This window comes from Lutjanus erythropterus, chromosome 20 (assembly GCF_056507025.1).
Source record: "Lutjanus erythropterus isolate fLutEry1 chromosome 20, fLutEry1.hap2, whole genome shotgun sequence".
In the NCBI taxonomy this organism is placed as follows: Eukaryota; Metazoa; Chordata; class Actinopteri; order Lutjaniformes; family Lutjanidae; genus Lutjanus; species Lutjanus erythropterus.
The window spans coordinates 25092704-25112488 of NC_139336.1; the positions used below are offsets into that span (position 1 = coordinate 25092704).

General features: G+C 40.5%; 1 protein-coding gene across 1 annotated transcript in view; it reads left to right on the plus strand.

Annotated features, from left to right (window-relative positions):
- Nucleotides 1–19785, plus strand: part of lamc3 (laminin, gamma 3) — a 158332-nt gene that overhangs the window by 79194 nt on the left and 59353 nt on the right. Inside the window, exon 10 of the mRNA XM_084745504.1 lies at nt 8257–8455. Coding sequence (XP_084601630.1) covers nt 8257–8455 — 199 coding nt within the window. The remainder of the gene's footprint in view (nt 1–8256; nt 8456–19785) is intronic.

Genomic DNA, 19785 nt, shown 5'->3' on the forward strand with positions numbered 1-19785 from the left:
TTCTGCACAGTAAGACTAATATAGTTAGTGTTAAATATGATCAGGTGACAGACAGGCATTTGCAGTCAGTGGAGAGCAACTGTGATGCCTGGCTCTAAAAATCATGGCCGCCTTGATTTTGTGTGATCGTCGGTGATCAGTTTCCGCTACACCTACTCTGTGGATATGTAGAATATCTGTCTCAGAAAGTCTTCTCTGAGCCTCCTGCACACCATGTCAACATGTAGAGAAATGGAAAACTGTCAGCTTTAGTCACGGTTGCTAGGCTACGATTGGACTGTTGCTGTTGGAGGTGGGGCTTAGCGAAGGGTCAGTTCCAACGTTGCAAAGGTGTGGGAAGAGGAGATTTCAGACACGTGGCAAACCAATCAAAAATTCCTCAATAAACAGATACACCACAGATGTTTGTTTGGTTTGCCGTGGTTGTCTGCCCTTGTTTGGAATTGTCTGGAGATGTTTGGTCAGAATCAAAACGATCAATCCTTGTTTTTCTATGTTTGTGTCGTGGTTTATTTGGAGGAGGGGAGTTGTATTTCCCTGCTTTATTTTGTAGTCCTTGTCTTCCCTCTTGTTTCTCTGACTTACCTCCTGTCTTTTTGATAACCATTTGTTTGTTTGTGTCTGATCAGTTCCTTTCCTACTTAGTCCTCGTTTTTCTCTGTCTCTGTGTCAGTTCATCATCTCCCTTGCCCTGGACTTTCATTGTTTGGACTTTCATTGTCTTTCTGTTTGCTAAAATGATTGTCATCATGATAACTGTCCAAAGTTGTAAAGTTTTTCCTCATAAGCACGGTTTTCAGCTGTGATCCAGAATCTGTGTAATTCTGCAGAATGTTTTTTGCTTGTAATGAGACAAACAATATTAATTTAAAAATAACAGACTGAGAAAAAAGGTTTGAGCAAAAATAAACAAGCAGTACGTTAATTTAAATTTATTACGTCTACAGAGGTTTCGTCATAATTCTGTGGGCGCAGCTTCTGCGTGGCCCTGTTCGTAATCCTCACGTATGACTTAAATTGGACTCCCTTGATCTTTTCACGTATGCCCACACCACCAAGCCCTTGCATTTCTTTTAAATGCAGTACTATTTTTGGTCTATCCACGCGATAATAAAAGAACAGTATGACTCCTTCATTGGCATTTGTGGCAAATCTCTTGTGTGGGTTGGAGGAGAACCCTCAGAGCTGACACCAGTCCTCTGAGTTGATCTCTGCTCCTCACTTCACTTTGTCCTGTTACTTCCCTGAAGAACACTGAATAGATTTGTGTCCTAAAATAGTGCATTCTAGATCTTTTACCAGATTTATATCCAAGATAAATCATCACTATCACTGTATATTTAATCTGTATATGTACCTGTCCGTTATTTGGTGCATACTGGTTTAAGCGTTCCCTTGAATATTACGAAACTTTTCTTTATGCGATTAAGTTTCAGGTCACGTATTTTGCGCCTGAAGGCAGTGTTAGACTCGGTGTCCTGACAGTGTTGGACCTGTTTAAAAGTTTAAAGTTTGTCCGTCCAGCCTTTGCCCCTGGACTGTCTGCATGGTGGTCGATGTTAGAGCCTCAATGGGATCAGTGTTTGTGCAAGGTGGCTGAGATTTAATTGAAATTGAGTTGATTTAATTTGGTTGGAGCAAAGTCTAACCCCCCCGATTGATTGTGAGAGCCTCCACCGTTCCCCAAAAGTTATATAGACATCTATCACTTGTTGTGATGGCAGGTTTATGCGATCCTGGCACAGTGTCAATGGCTGCACAGTCAGTGGACTTCAGATCATTCTGACAGACTCATAGTAACAAAATGGAAATAGATTGGCACAGGTTAAGCTTTGTTTTTTTTCCCTTTGTATTTTTGTTGCTTGAAACACATGCATCATTTATTTGGACTGGCCATGGCTGCTCTGTTATTTATATCAGTGATTTATCTCCTGATTATCTTTTTTTCTTATAGGTTTGTCTGTCAAAGAGCCAAAGTAATAATTTTAAAATAGTTTGTTTTGTCTGACCAACAGTCAAAAATACACAAATGATACTAAAATCAGAAAATGTTTGATATTTTTGCCGAAAGGGACTGTTTACCCCCCAAATACATGTTTTTGGCTGTAGTGCTATTTATCTATCTAGATTTATTTTGGTGTGAGTTGCTGAGTTTTGAAGATATTGGTCGTATTATTGGATGATTGGAGATCGTGATACTGGAGATGATTGCCTTCTCTCCAGTATAATGGAACTAAATTGCACCTGGGCTGTGGTGATCAAAGCACCAAAAAATACACTTGAAAAATTCAAAACCAGTGTCTCTTTACAGAAATCACAACCTGGTTACCCCAGATAATCCACAGACTTTGTTGTGAGTAGTTTCATGTGGCAGAAAAGAAAGTACTTCCAGTAGATTCTAGTAGAATCTTCTGGTGAATTCTACTGCAGAAAGTAGCTCCTACATAAACACAACAAAGTCTGTGGATCATCTTAAGTATCTTAACTGAGTATCTTTTTGAGATGTATTTTTTGGCACCACAAGCTGAGTGCCATTTAGTCTCATGTTGGAGAGAAGGCAGACATTTACACGGCCTGTATCTCCAAAACTCTACAACACACACACACACACACACACACACATACACAAAATCTTGATTTATAAGTGGTGCTACAGGCCAGGAGAAAAAAAACATATGTTTGATTTTTGGTAAATGCACTTTTTAAACTCCTCGTCGAGAATTAGATCAGAAGATTGATACCAAACACTCTTGTGTTTCTATGCTAAACACGAACAGCAAGATATGAGGAAATAGCTTAGCTTAGCATTAAGAATTACTAGCACTTCTTAAGATAGACTGTAACTGTTTCTTGGTCTGTTGTTTTTTTCAGTTTTGGACAGATCCAGGCTAGACCCCCCCCCACCCCTGCTGCCAGTCTTTATGCCAAGCTAAGCTACTTGTGTCCTAGCTCTTTCTTGTTAGCATAAAGAAATAATAGTGGTACTAAACCCTTAATTATTAACCCCAAATACTTAATCAGTTATCAAATATTTCAAAACTGCTCTGAATTTAACAAAGAAATTGTGAATGTCAGTAAGAGAAGCATTCTCACGCATATGCATCCAGCATACTGTGGTATTTAGAGATTGCTAAACTTGTTAATTCTCCGCAATTTGTCATGTGAGATAAAATAATGAATATAAATCCACAGCAATACACAGACAGCAGATCACACTTACACATGAATAATCCTTTCATTGTTTTTTTTTTATAGTGATTCATTACTTTGGAGAGGGGCCTGCCAGTGGGGCCATTCCTGGATGGTCTGTTAGGGTTGTGAGTAATTATGCTTTGGTGCTTCTGTCCCCATAGACAGAGTTAGAACACCCAGGAACCACGCCGACGCAAATCAGGCGCCAGCAGAATAATGGCCAGCAAGCTACATCTGAAACATAACCGCTCACAACCATAAGGGAGCACTTTAGGAGAGAATATTAGCTTGGTCACACAGTAGTATTACTGGGCTCATTACCCACCGTTATGCAAGGAATGTGCAGTATATATTTCTTATTAATCATTTCAAAAGTAATATCTGTTGACTTTTATTTTCTGTGAACATGAGTTTCTTACATTACTCATTATTACAGAGTGTCACTCCCCAAATATAGGTAATTGCCTCTTCTCTGTTCCCCCTAAAATAGTGGCTCTGCCGAGACTGATCTCATTTTTAAACTTAATGCAACAATGAGCATCGCATCTGCTGGTGGATGCTATTGTGTGGAGTGCAGTTTGAGTATGGTGTGTCTGAGTGACTGACTGGAGAGACAACATTTTCTTATAAAATACAACATCTCATAGAGGAGGGTGCAGAGATGATGTTTTATAAAAAATGTCCATAGGTCTTTCTCTGTCTTAACAACCGACTAACTTAGTGAACACACAGGATGCTGCAGGGATGATGTGTTTTTGTAGGCCAACCCAGATGTTAGCATCGCTCTAGTTTCCTCCACAAAAAGTCAGTGGGACTTTTCCATCCAACCTCTGTGATCTCATTCAGCCACTTTGTACCAAACAAAAACGGTGAGTGCTGTATTTCATGTCATAGAACAAAATGTTAAAATCTCACAAGTTTGTATCAGCCACAGACTTATTTCACGTTTATAACCAAAAACTGCCTTTGAGACAAGGAAACCAGAAGTGCTAATATGCTGAATCATTTTTCGGTTTGAGGCAAAGATGCAAAACATAAATCTAGACTGGGCGTTGCCGCTCAGCCTTGCCTCCGGTTTTTCCCAGTTGCCACTGGTAGCATTGCAGCAAAAAAATCCCTTAAAGCCCCAACATTTTCCTGATAAGTCACCATTATAAAATATTTATCTGTAAAATTGTTGACAGGACACCTTGAACTGCAAACAAATCTTAAGGGATGAATGTGAATTCATGTGGGGAGATGAGGAACACTGCAGCGCAGATTCAGTGGGCCACGTACCCTGGAAGTAAACCTGGAAACTAGAAAACCATTTTGGCGTATACATCAGGCAAGGAATTCTTACTGGACTGAACAGGCACAGTCTTTTGCAGCTTGCAGTATCTTGTGTTTAATACATTGCATCCCATTTTTCCTTATGTAACATTTCTTGAACACACTGAGCACCAGACTTTTTAGCTAGCCACCTAGCTGCAGCCAACGTTTGTTAAAACTACACCAGCCACTGCAGATTATGTTAATCATCCTCCTTAATCATTGCTTGTCAAATGAATACATGTAAATGTAATCCATTTTCTTTATACTGCTGTTACAAGAATATTAATTATTACTTTAGCTGGCACACTAGTTAGCAGACTCATTTTTAACCCACAGATCTCAGTGTCAACCGTTGTAATTAGAGCTACTTTGAAATAATTCCTATAAATCTGTAGACAGCATGTTACAGCAAATTGGGAAATATTTTTCTTTGTGCATTTCAGCAAACGGTTCAGTGTGCTTGAGTTGTTTATGTGTTTGGATCTAAATTTGCACTGGTATGAGTGGTGGCTTGTCAGACTGCAAGTGAGTATTGATCGGTTATTTCATTTAGACCTCTCTCTCATATTGGTTGTTTTTCCACTGGTTAAGATGTTTAGATGTGAGATGGCTCATTGAAGGCATTCCTGTCTAATTGGTGATGGATTTAATCTAAGCCTTTCTTTCCGGAATGGCTGATTTTTTTTTTATTCCCTGTCATCAATATGTATTGATTCTGAAGCTACACTGAGATGCGTGGCAGCTCATTTCACTTGAGAAAGTGTTTTGTCTTCGCTGGTGATGATTGGTGGTTGTTAAGCCGCTCCCCCTGCTCCTGATTGGCTGTAATTATCTATTTCTATTGATTCTGAAGTCTCATTGACATGAATTATGCCTTATTGGACTGAGAGCAGAAAGTGCTATTGATTAGTCATGTAATTGAAGCCTTTCCCCTTTCATCACTGCCTGTTTTTCATTTTCTACAAATACTTCCACAGTTGAATGAGCATGCTGAGCTGCATTCATTCATGTATCCTCTCACTAAAATTGAACAGGTATGATTAAAGCAGGATGTGTGGTTAAATGTAAAAAGCTGAAAAAAGCTGCAACACCTTGAGTTTGGTTTCTCATCTGTAAAACCTTGCAGCTTATTAGAAAGAAGTAATGTGTCACTTGAACACATAAAAAAACAAAAACAGGAGAGTGCACTCAGTAGAGTACAGATCCCCACCACCTAACAGATACTGAAGCACTGCAGTGCCACCACAACTGCCAGATACAGAGCTGTCCTGAGCTGAAACAAGACAAGCAGGTGCTAAGAAGAATGCTCTGTTTTATACTACCATTGACAGGTGGTTTCTCAATCAGATCAAACAGAATTACTGCCTTGCAGTTGTGTCCCTCCACCAACCAGTCAATTTGCAGTTTACATCCATGTCTGTCCAGACTCGTATAACATATGAAGCTAAGACTTTGAAGGAATTTAATATGGATCTTACCACTTTACTGACCTGTAAATTTAATAAAAATGTATTTAGTGTAACTTTTTTTGGCAAAATGCACACAATACATGTGTGATTACAGTAAATAATTTCCAGTAAGAAGCATGCTGTCTTCACTTAAAGACTATTTAGACTAACAGTGAAGTTGACCTTTGACCTCTGGGATATAAAATGTCATCACCTTATTTAATCCTATTAGATATTTTGACAAAAAACGTGTATAGCGAGGTCGCCGTGACCTTGATCTTTGATCTTGGACCACCAAAATTTAATTATTCATCCTTGTATCCTTGTACCAAGTTTGGAGAAATCCCCTCCAAGCATTCTTCACAAAATTTTTCAAAAAATTCTGGATCACAGAGGTCCGTCAGCATTCAATCATGAATGTGCCCCAAAAATATATTGGCTGATCAGTCCAGTGATATTTGAGATCAGACATGAGCTCTGAACATAATGCAGATCCATTGATCACATACACTTACACATACACTCATGCATACATGCAAATAGGAAAGCAATTGCATAATCCCCTGGTGAGGATAAACAAATTTAAAGTTAAAATGAGGTGAAATTAACAATGTCTGTGTAACCCTTTTAGATCTCATCTCCAGTCATATCACCTGAATCAGTCTTCAACTTTGGTGATGTACAGCTAAGGCTAATTTATTAGTTAGCTAGCTAGCAACAGTTTGGTAAGTCGTTGTGTCTTCCAAGATGTTATCCACATCAAACCTAGGCCACTCTCTGTTGCTGCATATCTGGGATGTTACTTCATTAATATTCAGCACTATTAGTGCTGTGACAAGTCCCTCCCTAGCTGTCTATTTTTACAGGAAACATGTAAATATGCAGACGCAAATAGCCCTCTGCTTTATATTTCATGTGGACTTTAAGTCTCTTACATTGAAGCTGGAATAGTAGCTGAAAAGATACAGAGGGAATACTAATATAACAATATAATTTATAATAAAACAAATTAAGTAATTGGTAAACCAAATCGCATTATTTATTCAGCCATGAAATGATGAAAGCAGAAAAACAGTTTAGACTTAATTGAAATAATAATTACATTGCTTTTTACTTAAAAAGTAATAACTTTAACTAATTACTTTAACACATCACTGAGTAGTACATCAACAGCAGCCAATAACTTAAACTCAAGGTGCCAAAAAGTGGGGTCTTACAGAAGTGTTGCAGGTCAGATAAAAACACTGATTAATCTGGCCATAGATGTCACAGTGAGAGTGGGCTGTAGATGTACAGAAGAGCCCCAGCAGAGAAGATAAAAGGGGGCTGTTGGTTGAGCAGATATTAGACGATCAGACAGTTGAATTGCTCTGAATGACGGCAGAGGCCCCTCACAAGCAAAATCACCCACTCAAGTCCTTAGCCCTCCCAACCCCCAGAAGAGCTCAGGATGTACTTCACACACGATTACGCTCAAAAACAAGGTGGCAACCAAGCGTGCAACCTGTCAGTTTTGCCCACTCGCTCACCCAGAGCTGGCAGGGAATGGCAGAATAGTTGGGGGTTTTTTTTAGAAATTGTTATGATTTTTTCATTTTTAGAGCAAAGCTGGTGCCATGCTTTCTACAATGGCATGCGTTGTTTACATTTCTCATATTTCCAAAGTGATGGAGGGTAATTTTTGCCTATTTTTATGTATCGAAAGTGCAACTTGTGTGTGTTTTGGGGGTTAGTAGCGGGGTGGGGGGATGTCTAGTGGTGGCTAAGATCTTTGAAGTCCTGTTAATGTGCTGTAATGAGCCCAAGATGAGAGGCTGGGTAATTATACATAGACTCCTGCAGTGCTTCATGTGGGCTCAGAAAGCCTGTACCCCTCTGGCCTCACACACACACACACACACACACACACATAGACAGAAAGAGGAAGGAACAGGCAGAATATTTCTGAATGTACACACAAGTAAATACTAATTCAGCTTCCACCACAACACAGCCCCACTGTACACTGTAAAAAGCTGTAAAACACCACTGGGAAGCCTGCTAATATGCTGCTCATGTTTCTTTCGCTAACTTGAGTTGAGTGAGTTGATTGAACTTTAACTTAAGCCAAACTTAAATAAAATTTGTATATTTACATTAATGAGAGGATTAGTTGACTCAACAGAATTCCTGTATAATGTTTTTTACAGTGCACACAATTCCAGTCATTTTCTGTTTAACACACTGATGGCAGAGTTGGCTGAGACCTCAGTGATAAAGCTGACTCCACTCACCTCTCCCATCCAACCTCCTCATCCACTAGAGAAATTCCTGGGTCACCAAGTCCACAGCTACGGCCAGCTCCTCTCCATCACCTTCACCTCCGAGACCGCCGAGCTGCTCCCCAGCCACGTCACCCTGCTCCTCCAAGGCTCTGGAATCACGCTGTCTGCCGACCTCTCACCCCAACCAGTGCTTGACCATGACCCCGGCCACACACCGCGGCACAGCTTCATTGTCAGGTACAAGGATACAGGCATGGTGCTGTCAGTTTGTGAGTCTGCGCACGTGTGTTTTTTTTTTTTTTTTACTGTTGAACTTGAGTCTCTCTGGAAAATACCAAAGCGTTCACCTGCATGTGTGAATAAGAATGGTTGTCGGGATGTTTGTTTTTCTCTGCATCTCCCTGTTGCCTGACTTGTTCCTTGTTACAATATATATAGCGTCCACAGAGGACACACTATCCAGGACACCCATGTAGTGAATACAGCTCACCCACACTGACTGTGCTGTCAGGGTCCCAGCAGAATGTCGGGATATGAATGTAGTGATGAGCCAGCTCTCCCATGTGCTGGCTGTCATGTAGATCTGGCAGGTACAGAGCAGCAGCATTACATTTCCATTTTTCCATTTTATACTTTTAGCAGATGGTCTCAAACGGATTGACTTGAAATGTCTGTGATGATAAAATGACACCAAAGTCAGCAAAAGTGCAAAAAAAAAAATCGGGGAAACAACAGTCAAACTTAGACTGAACTGACAAATCCCATGATCATGGAATAGTGGCAAATAAGGACAACACATTAAAACAAATCACAGAGTAACGTGCTGCCGAATACATACTCAATCAGTGTACTTCCTGCTAAATGAATGATTAAGTCTGTTAAACAGAAGTATATTCAAGCAATACATCTTCTCAGCATCACATTTACTGGTCGGAGCTTCCATCAAAAATTTATTAATTGAAATATAATTTCTGTCAATTAAATTTAGTCATGTTAATCATATTTTTTGACAGTAAATTATTGATGTTAGCTCTTGTTTTTCACATGTTTGTGCATCCAAGTCCCTCTGTGTCTTCCTGCATCCATTTTTTATCATGGTGGCCAAGTAAGTAAACTTCTCAGATTACAGCTAAACGGTACATGAAAATATGTTTCTGAAAACATTTTAGGTGAGAAATAGGCAACACTACCTAGTTTGACACTTTTATCTGAGTTTCAAGAGTCTTTGTTGGAAACCAGACCCAAAATGGCGGCCGTCTGCTCACTATATTTCTTGTGTTACAACTACAGTGTTTGTTCAGATTACACTTTTATCCCCCAACTGAAGCATGCATTCGTCTCGATCTACTTTCTGATTACAGCTCTTTTCTACCTTCAAAGAAAAATTAAGGGATCACCAAAGTTATTACAGTTCATCCTAAAGGGGTCATGAAAGTGTGTACTAAATTTCATGTCAATATATCCAATAGTATAGTTGAGGTATGTCACACAAAACCATTAATGTTAACCTTCTTTGCCCTTCATCCTCTGGGGATCATGAAGATTCACCAATCCCTCCACTATGCTACACTTGATAAGGGAAGAATTTGACCTGCTGATGGCAGAGAAGGTCAACCTGCTTTTGGTGCTATTAAGTCAAGGGATCACCAAACCCTGTAGGTCTCATCTTCTGAGAATCATTAATGCCGGCACCAAATTTCATGGCAATCCATCAGATAGTTGTCTCAACACACTGATGCTAGTGTAGCTGAAAACAGATAATTATAAGACAGATCACCTCAGACCACTATAGGAAAGCTTCTATAATAAAATATGAGGTACATCTCCAACAGATGAAGCATGTAGTCTGAGTCTGATGTTCTGACTGTAGCAGGGAGGTCACACTACTGTCAGGCTCCAGGAAGCAGAGGAGGGAGGTGACCAGGTCGTAGCAGAGAAAAGAGAGCTAAGTGGAATATAGCGACTGCATGCAGGGCACTAGGTGGAGTGTAGAGTGGGTCCATGGCCTGGAGGTACAGTAAAGGGCAGTGGTCCATTTGCAGCCTGATATGCCAACACCAGGGCTTCAGATTTGATACAGGCAGCCACAGACAGCCGGTGGATGAAATGAAACATCGATCTCTGAGGAAAACTGGGGCATTGAAGGAGCAAAGAGAATGATGAAACATGAATGCATTATTCAGATATGGATGTATAATGATATCTGAAGGGACACAAATAGCATCCGTATTTTTGTGGCGATTATAAATTTTAAATGTTTTTCACCAGATTTGTTGGGTAGTTCAGTATAAAGCTTGACTGAAGTGAATCATGACTGACGTTGAAGCCTGCCACCTTGGTGACTTGACAGACGGAAAACTGACAAGCTGACATATTACACTTTTTCCATTATTTATTTATTTATTTTGTGCCTGCCAGCACACCCCCAGTTTGGAGAGCCGAAAGGGGCACCAGCACAGAGCAAGCAATGTACTGCTGCAGACAGGGTCAGCAACAAAAGGTATTTTAGCCACTTTAAAAAAACAGAGTCCAGCTAAAAAAATTGATATCACTTTAAGCGTATGTTGTGTTTATAATAATTTAACCCTTTTATCTTGCTGTCAGTGTGACATAAGCCAAATAATCTCTCTCTCCAAATCAACCAGACTCCATAGATGAAATCCTCGTAGAACACAAGAGTCGCTGGGGTACTGCGTCCTCAAACTATTGTTTTGTTTGGGTTATTGCGCGATTTCCATGAATCTGAACTATCCTTTTAAAGCACTAAAGTAAGGCGATAACACGAACGAACCAACAGATCAAGGTAGCTGTGGACCAGTAAGTTTTGTGTTTTTTGAGTTAAAATTGCTGATTTCGCCCATGGAGTTTGGTTGGATTGGAGAGAGAGAAAATTGGCTCACATAATGGCTGTTTTCATTCAGAAATGTCTGTCTGACAGCAAAGTAAAGTGGTCAAAATATTCTAAATATAGTGTACACTTAAAGTGATAATGATTATTTAAGTGGATCTTTTTATTAAGTGGCTAAAATACATTTTGTTGTTTATCCATCCACAGCAGCACACACAGTTTAGTGTCCATGCTCGTTCTCCTCTCTGCTTCTCCGAACTGCTTGCACGCCGAGCGACATCTACTGGTAATATACTGACTATCAATAAGTACCTCAAACATCCTCATGTATAATAATCCACACTTGCCTTTTGATATGCAGTTCTTACTTTATGGTTTGTGGTTCAAATATTATGTTATTTTATATTCTTTATTGGCAGATGAAACTGTACATACATATATGTATGAGGAGCATAAAAACAATTTAGCACAGAAAATAAAGCAATACATGATTTTTTACATGGCCAAGAATGTCAAAATCATCATAGAGAAATGCATGACCGAAACTAATGAAAAATCAGTGCAGTATGTGTATAAATATCCAGGTTTTATCTCAGTATGTGTGTGTGTGTATATACAGTGCAGGTTTCAATGTGTAGGTACAGAAAAGTGTGAAGTAACAGTTCTATTCTCATCATGAGGAAGTGTTAGGCTCCTTCTTAGGACGTATTCCTAAAGGAGAATACAGTGTGTGTACTGTATGTGTGCTCCTCAGGCTGTATAGAGCTCTGCAGAAACATACACTGTTTGTGTACAGTATAGCACGGATAGCTACAGCCCACGTGCTTCAGTGATTTTCTCATTTAATGGCAAAGTTAAGTTTGAATTAAATATTTTGTGCATATTTTTTATCCATGAGTCTCTGACCTACAACAACACTTTGCTGTTAACAGTTGCAGTTGTAAACGTCAGAGTAGTTTCTCCGACTCAGGTACTGTATAATGCATACTGTAACCACCCACACCTACATGTGGAAGCACATTTGTTCTCTCACTCAGGTCACATTCACACACCTCCCGCCACATATGTACACAAAAACATACAGATGACTACAAACTCAGAATCATTTTAAATGAATGCGTGCTCCTGATTTTTTTTTCACCAGTGGCTTGTGTTGTGGCCAAACAAATCCTGCTAATATTTCAGTCTTGCAGGTAGGTGTAGTCTTTAGGACAACAACACCTCTTAAAATACTGCAGCAATCAGAGGCTGGATATTGTGATAAAGATAGGGGCAATCACAATCAAGCTGCGGCACAGTTCCTGTCACACAGAGCTGATGATGTTTACATTACTCGCAGCCGGCAGTCTGCTATTTTTGTTTGATTATATTAAGTTGTGTGTGTGTGTTGCTTGTAATAGCTTATTTGTGATGTAGACAGTTGATAAGCATCTCCATGTGGAGACTGAGTCTAAAGCACTGATTGAGTTGTCTTTTGTCTACCTGTATTTTACACTATATACAATATTTGTAATGCAATATGCAAAGCTGGCGAGGGCAACACGTCTAATCTGAGGAAACACCTGGTCCAACACAGAATGTACCTCAAAGCTGAAGGGTGTACCATGTTTGAAAGCCAAGTCAGAAGAAGCTGAACCCTCCGTGAACGATGAAACTTAAATGAGGCATCAAAAACTTCGTTTACATTTGATTAATTTGCTCGTTAATTGGATAAGTTGGAGATAAGTGGGTTTTTTCACTGTCTTGGTTAACATGAGCAATTTTTTAAATAACAGTGTTGAAGTAGACGAGTAGAAGTTTGGACTTATTTTTTACGACTTCAATTACATTTTTGTTAAAGAATTCCAAGTACCAGTTGGCTTGTATTGTATCTGGTGTTTCAGTACCCAACTGTATTGATAATGCACTTCCAATTTGTTTTATGGTAGAAAAACAGTCCTCATTCTGTGGGAACAGACAGACATCTCAGGGACCAATAACTCCAAAACCCTGCAACATATAGGTGAAATGACCCTTTAATGAATACAGCACAGAAAGTACCACATTGACTTGCATATATGCTCTGAAATTATTTGCATAAATTTATATCTGGCCTGTATGGATCAATTCTATGATCACTTCCTGAACAGACTGAACGATCGGCCTGTGGATTTATTAGTGGCTTTCAGCTTTTGAAATCATGCTAAAATCACATATCTGCTTTCATAAAATCCTAGAGAGCAGACCGAGACCCACGTCAAATGGTCTTTCTGATGATTCAGTCAAAATTAGGTTAAAATGTGGGACACATTTGGATGGAAACAGAGCTTGTAATTCTTTTGGTGTATATGTGGGCATGTGAGAACTTTTTTAAAACAGACTCAAAAGGATGTGAGTCTCTCCTGTGGTACTGTCTCCACCCCGGCGAAAAACTTGCCTTTTCCTTCAAGATGTTCATATCGCCTTCCTCTCCAGCACACCAAAAAGGCAAACTGAGTTAGAACACCTTACTCTCGTCTCTTATGATCCTCTGTGTTCTCAGACCAGTCCAATTTGCTGCTGATATTGACCCTGAACTTTTTTTGCAGGACTGTGCCACAGACACTGTCTCTGCTGGAAATTTTCTGCCGGCTCTTTCATCTCACGTTACACTTCCGCTTGGTTCTCCTTGCCCCAATTTGCTCTCTGCCAAGGCTCCCGCAGGCCTTTTTCCTTCCCGTGCTTCACGGTAAAGCGGTCAATCCGGAGGTGGTCGTGACTGGAGGATCCACGCTGGGGCTGAAGAGGTGAACTCTGGTGTGACGGTCAGTGGGGAAGCAGGAGTGTAATCAGTCACATTGTTGTGTGTGAGATCCCATCAGATCCGTCAACCTGGGGGAGTGGGTGCAGCTGGCCTGGTCTCCACACTGAACCTGCTAAAAAAACAAGCTTAACTCATTCACACTATTTTTGTTCTCTTCCCCCACTTGGCCTGGCGTCTTGTAGCCAGTAATCCTTCTCATCCCACTCAGCACCTCCTTCACACTGTTTTGTTGCAATTTGTCTTCAATTCTGCCCCTGTGTTTCTATCTTTAATTCTCCTCCTCGGCACCCACAGACCAACTTAACTTCGTCCCTGTAGCCAGCACTGGAAGCCCTCCTTCTCCCTAAGAAGGGATTTAATTTTCTTTGTTTTCCAGGGTTTGTTTAAAATGAACCACAAGAAAACAGTTTAATGGAATTGAAGAGTCCACATGGAAATTGACATGTTTCACAGGCGGGGAGCTGTGCATTGTCCTCTCCGTGTGCTCCACAGGGTGTGTTCCAGTCCATTAGCTCAAAACAGTCCTGTAGAGCCTGCACATACTTCTGGGATCACACTCTTACAGTCTTGATAACAATGGGCAGCTGGCTGCTGGTTGCTGCCGCTGAAAAGAAAAGCAGTGATTTGTTAAATTTTAAAAGAAGCTGAAGAAAAAGTACAGTAGGTTACAGCATTCTGAGTGAGTTGCACTTTGCTGGGGAAGGGAGTTGCACTAGTTCAGATGGGAGATGATTAAAGCATCACAGCAGAGAACCGGCAAGACTCCTCAGCGAGGAAGGGTCTGACTTGATGGATGTTGTAAACCTGTAGGATCGTGTTGCAGTTATAATGATGGACTCAGACAGCAGTTGGTTGTCTAGAATAACGCTACGATTGTTGGCAGTTTGGGCAGGAGTCAATATACTCGTCCTGTTGTCTGTGGTGATGGAAAACAGAGTTTGACAAAGGACAGGTCAGTCTTGTTGAAATTGGTTTTAGTGATGGTGGGTAAGACAAGAGGTGTTTACTTCAACTGGACCACAAGGTGATGGGAGAGAGACAGAGTGTAGTACTACACTCTTAGAAATAAAGATTTGAGAGGGGTTCTCCCTGAAAATCTGAGGTTCTACCCAGAACCATTTGCTTCTGAAGAATCCTTTTTCGATGAAAGGGCTTGTCAAATGTTCTTTGTAAGACTAAGGGTTCCATTAAGAGCTCTTTTTCATCCTAAGAATCCTTTTTGGAAGAATGAGTTCTTCAAGTACTGCTAAAATCCTTGAAGAACTCTTGTCAAGGGTTCATTGTACAGTTATCCAGAACCCCTTGGGTGAGTTCTAGATAAAACCCTGGCAATATAAAAAGGGTCTTTGCAGAACCCTGTGTGCTAGATAAAACCCTGAAAAGGTTCTCTGTAGAACCCTCTGAGTGTATGCTAGATAAAATCCTTGGAATTTAGCGGGGTTCTCTGTAAAAACAGTAAGTCTTAGATAAAACCCTGATATGTCAGTGTTGTGTTTACAACTGCAAAAAAATAGGCAAAAAACACTTTTTTTTTTAAATTAACCATTAAAAAAAGATAAATTTCCTTCAAAAATATTCAGTATCAAAACCAAAGGAAATGTTTTTATGCAGCAGCGATGGCTCTAATTCAGATAAGGAGAGGGCAGATGATACTTTTTTGACAAACAATAGCCTCAGTTACTGTGTGCAGCTTCCTGAAGTCTTATAGTCACAGTTGCCTGTCCAAAGGCCAGAATCAAAACCTGTGCTCATCAGTGGTATCTGGCAACCCATACTGCATGCACAGAAGTACAGGACAGATGGATAAATAAACTGTTGTTCGTAAAGTATATCTCCTACAAGTAAAACCCCTCTAAAATCACAAATTGTTTTATCTAGGTTTTATCTTTAATGATGATGGCCCAATTGTAGTGTTTGGAAGCTGCCCAGCTCTCCATACTGATCTCACAAGGACTGTGTGATTTCAACGGCTTCTCCAAATGTTGCGTAAAATTGCAGTCCAAATTCAGAGGAGGCCTTTTGCAGCCCTGAGCATCTATATAATGTCCCATATCCAGCAGTCTGATGGAGATCAGACAATCCACCAGACAGGAAATAACCACATTTTATTAACCAGGTATTTCAACAGCCAGTGAAAGGAGAAAATAATGGAACCCAGGCATAAACTTCACTCTTTGTTTTTTTGGTTTACAGATATTTCACCCAAGTAGTAGCCAGTATACTACTTTACTGTTATGCATCAAGTGTTACCTAGTTACGTTGATTTGGTGCACTTGTTAGCAAAATTTTCCTATTTTAGACATCCAACAGAGTCGTGTTTAAGTTAAATATTCACTCTAATCTCAGTTCTGTTTTTGGTTTTCTCTAAAGGTCAACATACAATGTACAAGTTGAGTGTGATTTTTCTCGCTGCTGGTGCGCAAAAAGTGGTAAAATTGTGTTTGAAATTGCCATGGCGACAGACGCATCATGTGGACAGAAAATATGGATGGCTAGCTTACCTCCAGTTCTCTCAAGCCATACTGTCCATGTCTTCCTAGCCACCTGCAAGTTCATAAACACTCACTCTGCTCTTTGTATTTTTGAAGCTTCAGCATTGTTTGTTGATCAGTGCATAGTTGTTGTATGAGAGTGAGTTTATCTTTGGTATCATATTTTTTCCCAACTGGAGCTCAGTAACATGATGTTGGTTCTTCCTGGTTCTCTCCTGCGGCATGATTAGATGGTATCCAATTGTAAGTAGTAGGGGAATTAAGTGTTGACTTGCCGAGACTTGAATCAGAAGATGGACTTTAATTCATGGCAGACTTTTAAATTACATGCTTTTAAATCTTTAGACTTGTCCTATTTGTTGAAGTGGCTATAACTGATATTTTTGTAATAAAACTGTGGTCGCTCATAATGATGAATTTAAAGAGAATTATCACTCAAATCAACTTCCGTTAACTTTACTGAACTTTTCAGTTAGTTGCAGCTCATTGTTTGGCTATTCATCACACGGCTTTACTGGAGCGGTTCAGCGGTCATCAGGGGCCGATGGGATATTTTATTTTCTATTTCACAGTGTACAGTGTGAGCATTCAGGTCGTGGCTGGACCTTAAATGGACTTGGACTCGCATTTATATTGCGCTTTTCCAGTCTTCCAGCTACTCAAAGTGCTTTACACTGCATGTCACAATCACCCATTCACACACATATTCATACACCAGTGACAGATGCTGCCATGCAAGGTGACTCTACTCCTCAGAATCTAACTCATTCACACACCAATGGCTATGCCTTCGGGGGCAATTAAGGCTTCGGTATCTTGCCCAAGGTTACCCCGACATGCGGGCTCAATGGAGCCAGGGATCGAACCACCGATCTTCCATTTTGGTGGACGACCCGGCTCTACCACTGAGCGGACGATTTTCTCAGACCTGGAATTTAACAGCAACATTTTTAAAATCGTACACTGTATGCCCAGCTTAAATCCTGGGGGAAATATCTGGTTCTTTTGCTGCTAACTTTGCTGCTAGGCAGGCAGCTACAGTGGGCTGCATCAAAAACATCATAATTCATACTGATCATGAAACATGTCACAGTTTTCCCACCTGTTTTTTTACACTTTGTTAACCACTTAAGTGTAAATTAAAGCTGTAAATATTTGACTTAAGGAGCTCTTGGATGCATCATTAGTTCTGCTCCTGTGAGTAATCTTATTACAGGGCACAGGCACAGGTTCTTGCTCCATCAGAGGATCCGGCATCAGTGCTGCGACAGCTTGCGTGCCTCTCTGTCCCTTCCAATACTCCCATGCCTCTCTCTGGTGTCTGCGCACTAGTAATGAGTTTCCCCTTAGCACCAAGGGCCCTGGCTAAAAAAGCTCTTTGGTTCCCTTTCTGAAACTCACTGGAGCTTGGGGGACAGAGACTGTCATTAAGTCTTCCTCTCTGGAGAAGTTCTCCACAGATCTCATTACACTTCTCAGGTACATGCACAGATGCACTTCACTACATACTCTATATCATCCCCTCACTCTCTCTCTGTCTCTTTCTGCCTCTCTCTCTGTCACACATGCAAACATGTCAAAAATCTGTGCAAGTCTTTCACATAAAAAACATCAATCCACCTGGCCATCTGGCAGTGTGATTTGCAACAATCCGATGTAACATATGCAGAAAAAATAATCTTGTTTCGAAAATGGGAATATACGTGATTTCGTGTTTTGCTAAAGGCATGCAAAGGCATAAATAAACATGAGCAGAAACACAAACATCTCTCCCGACTGACGGCATCTGCATTCATAGCTGGCAAATATGTTAACCCGTTAAGTGGCTTTGTGTTCCCACCTGGTGCAGAGATCATTTCAAAATCAGATGAAGGAGAAATATATGGAAGCGCTGGGATGCGAGCGGAGGGGATTGATGAAAAGGAGGAGGTGAATGGCTTATATAAGGTAGCATCCACTCTTCACTCTGATGTTCCCTCTATTCACATTCTGCTCCCTTGAAACCAGTAGGCGGGGAGGTTTTATTGCCTTGCTTGTAGCTGTATGCGTACGTCTGCGGCATGGAAACATAATATTCATACACTCTTAAAAAGTAAGGGTTCCAAAAGGGTTCTTCCTGAAGGGTCAGGTTCTACCTACAACCGTTTGCTTCTGAAGCACATTTTTTCATCCAAAAACATTTTTTGGAAGAAGGACTTCCTCCAAGATTGTTGAAAACATTGAAGAACTCTTTTGTCAAGGGTTCTTTCTACCATGATATAAAATTCTTCTTGATAGAACCCCCTGGATAGGTTCTAACTAAAACTCTTGGAATATAAAAGGGTTCTCTACAGAATCTGCTGGGTGTGTTCTTGATAAAATCCTTGGAGTATAAAAAGGTTCTCCCTAGAACCTCCTGGGTGGGCTCTCAAACCCCCCTGTCTCAAGACTAGATAAAATCATTGGAATATAAACGGGTTCTTGGTAGAGCCCTGCAGATGGGTTCTAGATAAAATCCTTGGAACATAAGAGGGTTCTCTGTAGAACCCTCTGGCTTGGTTCTAGATATAACCCTTGAAATATAAAAGGGTTTTCTGTAGAACTGTCTGGGTTCATTCTAGATGAAAACCTTGGAATATAAATAGGTTCTTGCTAGAACCCCGCAGATGGGTTCTAGATAAAATCCTTGGAACATAAAAGGGTTTTCTGTAGAACCGTCTGGGTTAATTCTAGATGGAAACCTTGGAATATAAAAGGGTTCATAGTAGAACCCCTACCAACTGGGTCCTTGTTAGCACCATTAGAAGGTGGAAGGGGGTTCTCTCCAGAACTTTCTGGGTTCTGGGTGGAACTATTACACCATTGGTGGTGGTGGGAGTGTTCTCTGTAGAACCTCTCAAAGGGTGGTCTGGGTTAAACCTTTCACAGATAAGGTGTAACCCTTTGGATTGAGTTCTTGGTGGAATTTGCTGAAAGCATTCTAAATGGAACCTTTACACAAGGATCTACCAGGAACCAAAAAAGGGTTCCCCTATGGGGACAAGCCAAAGATCCCTTTATGGTTCTAGTTAGCTCCTTTATTTCTAAGAGCATGAGGAACCTCTCAGCTGCTCGGCTACTTGTTTACAATGGACTGATAAACGTTTCACATACAGTTAGTCACTGATGATCAGCTGTTCAGTCTTTTAACTGCCAAAAGTGTTTGAGGAAATTGCTCTTATGAATGCTCGTAGAAGGTGTAAGTCAATTTGCAGCAGTCAGCAGAGTGCTCGTAGTAGTGCGGGCATGTGGTCCATCTGGCACTGAGCTCATTTCTGTCATGTTTTGAAAATTCACTGACTTTGATCATAGATCAGGGTCGGCCGAATATTTTGAACAGAGAGCAGACTTTGCTGCCAAAATGAAAAAAAAAGTTTCGCTATAGGTGACTGAGCAAAGCAAGAAGAAACACGGGATCACGATGTGC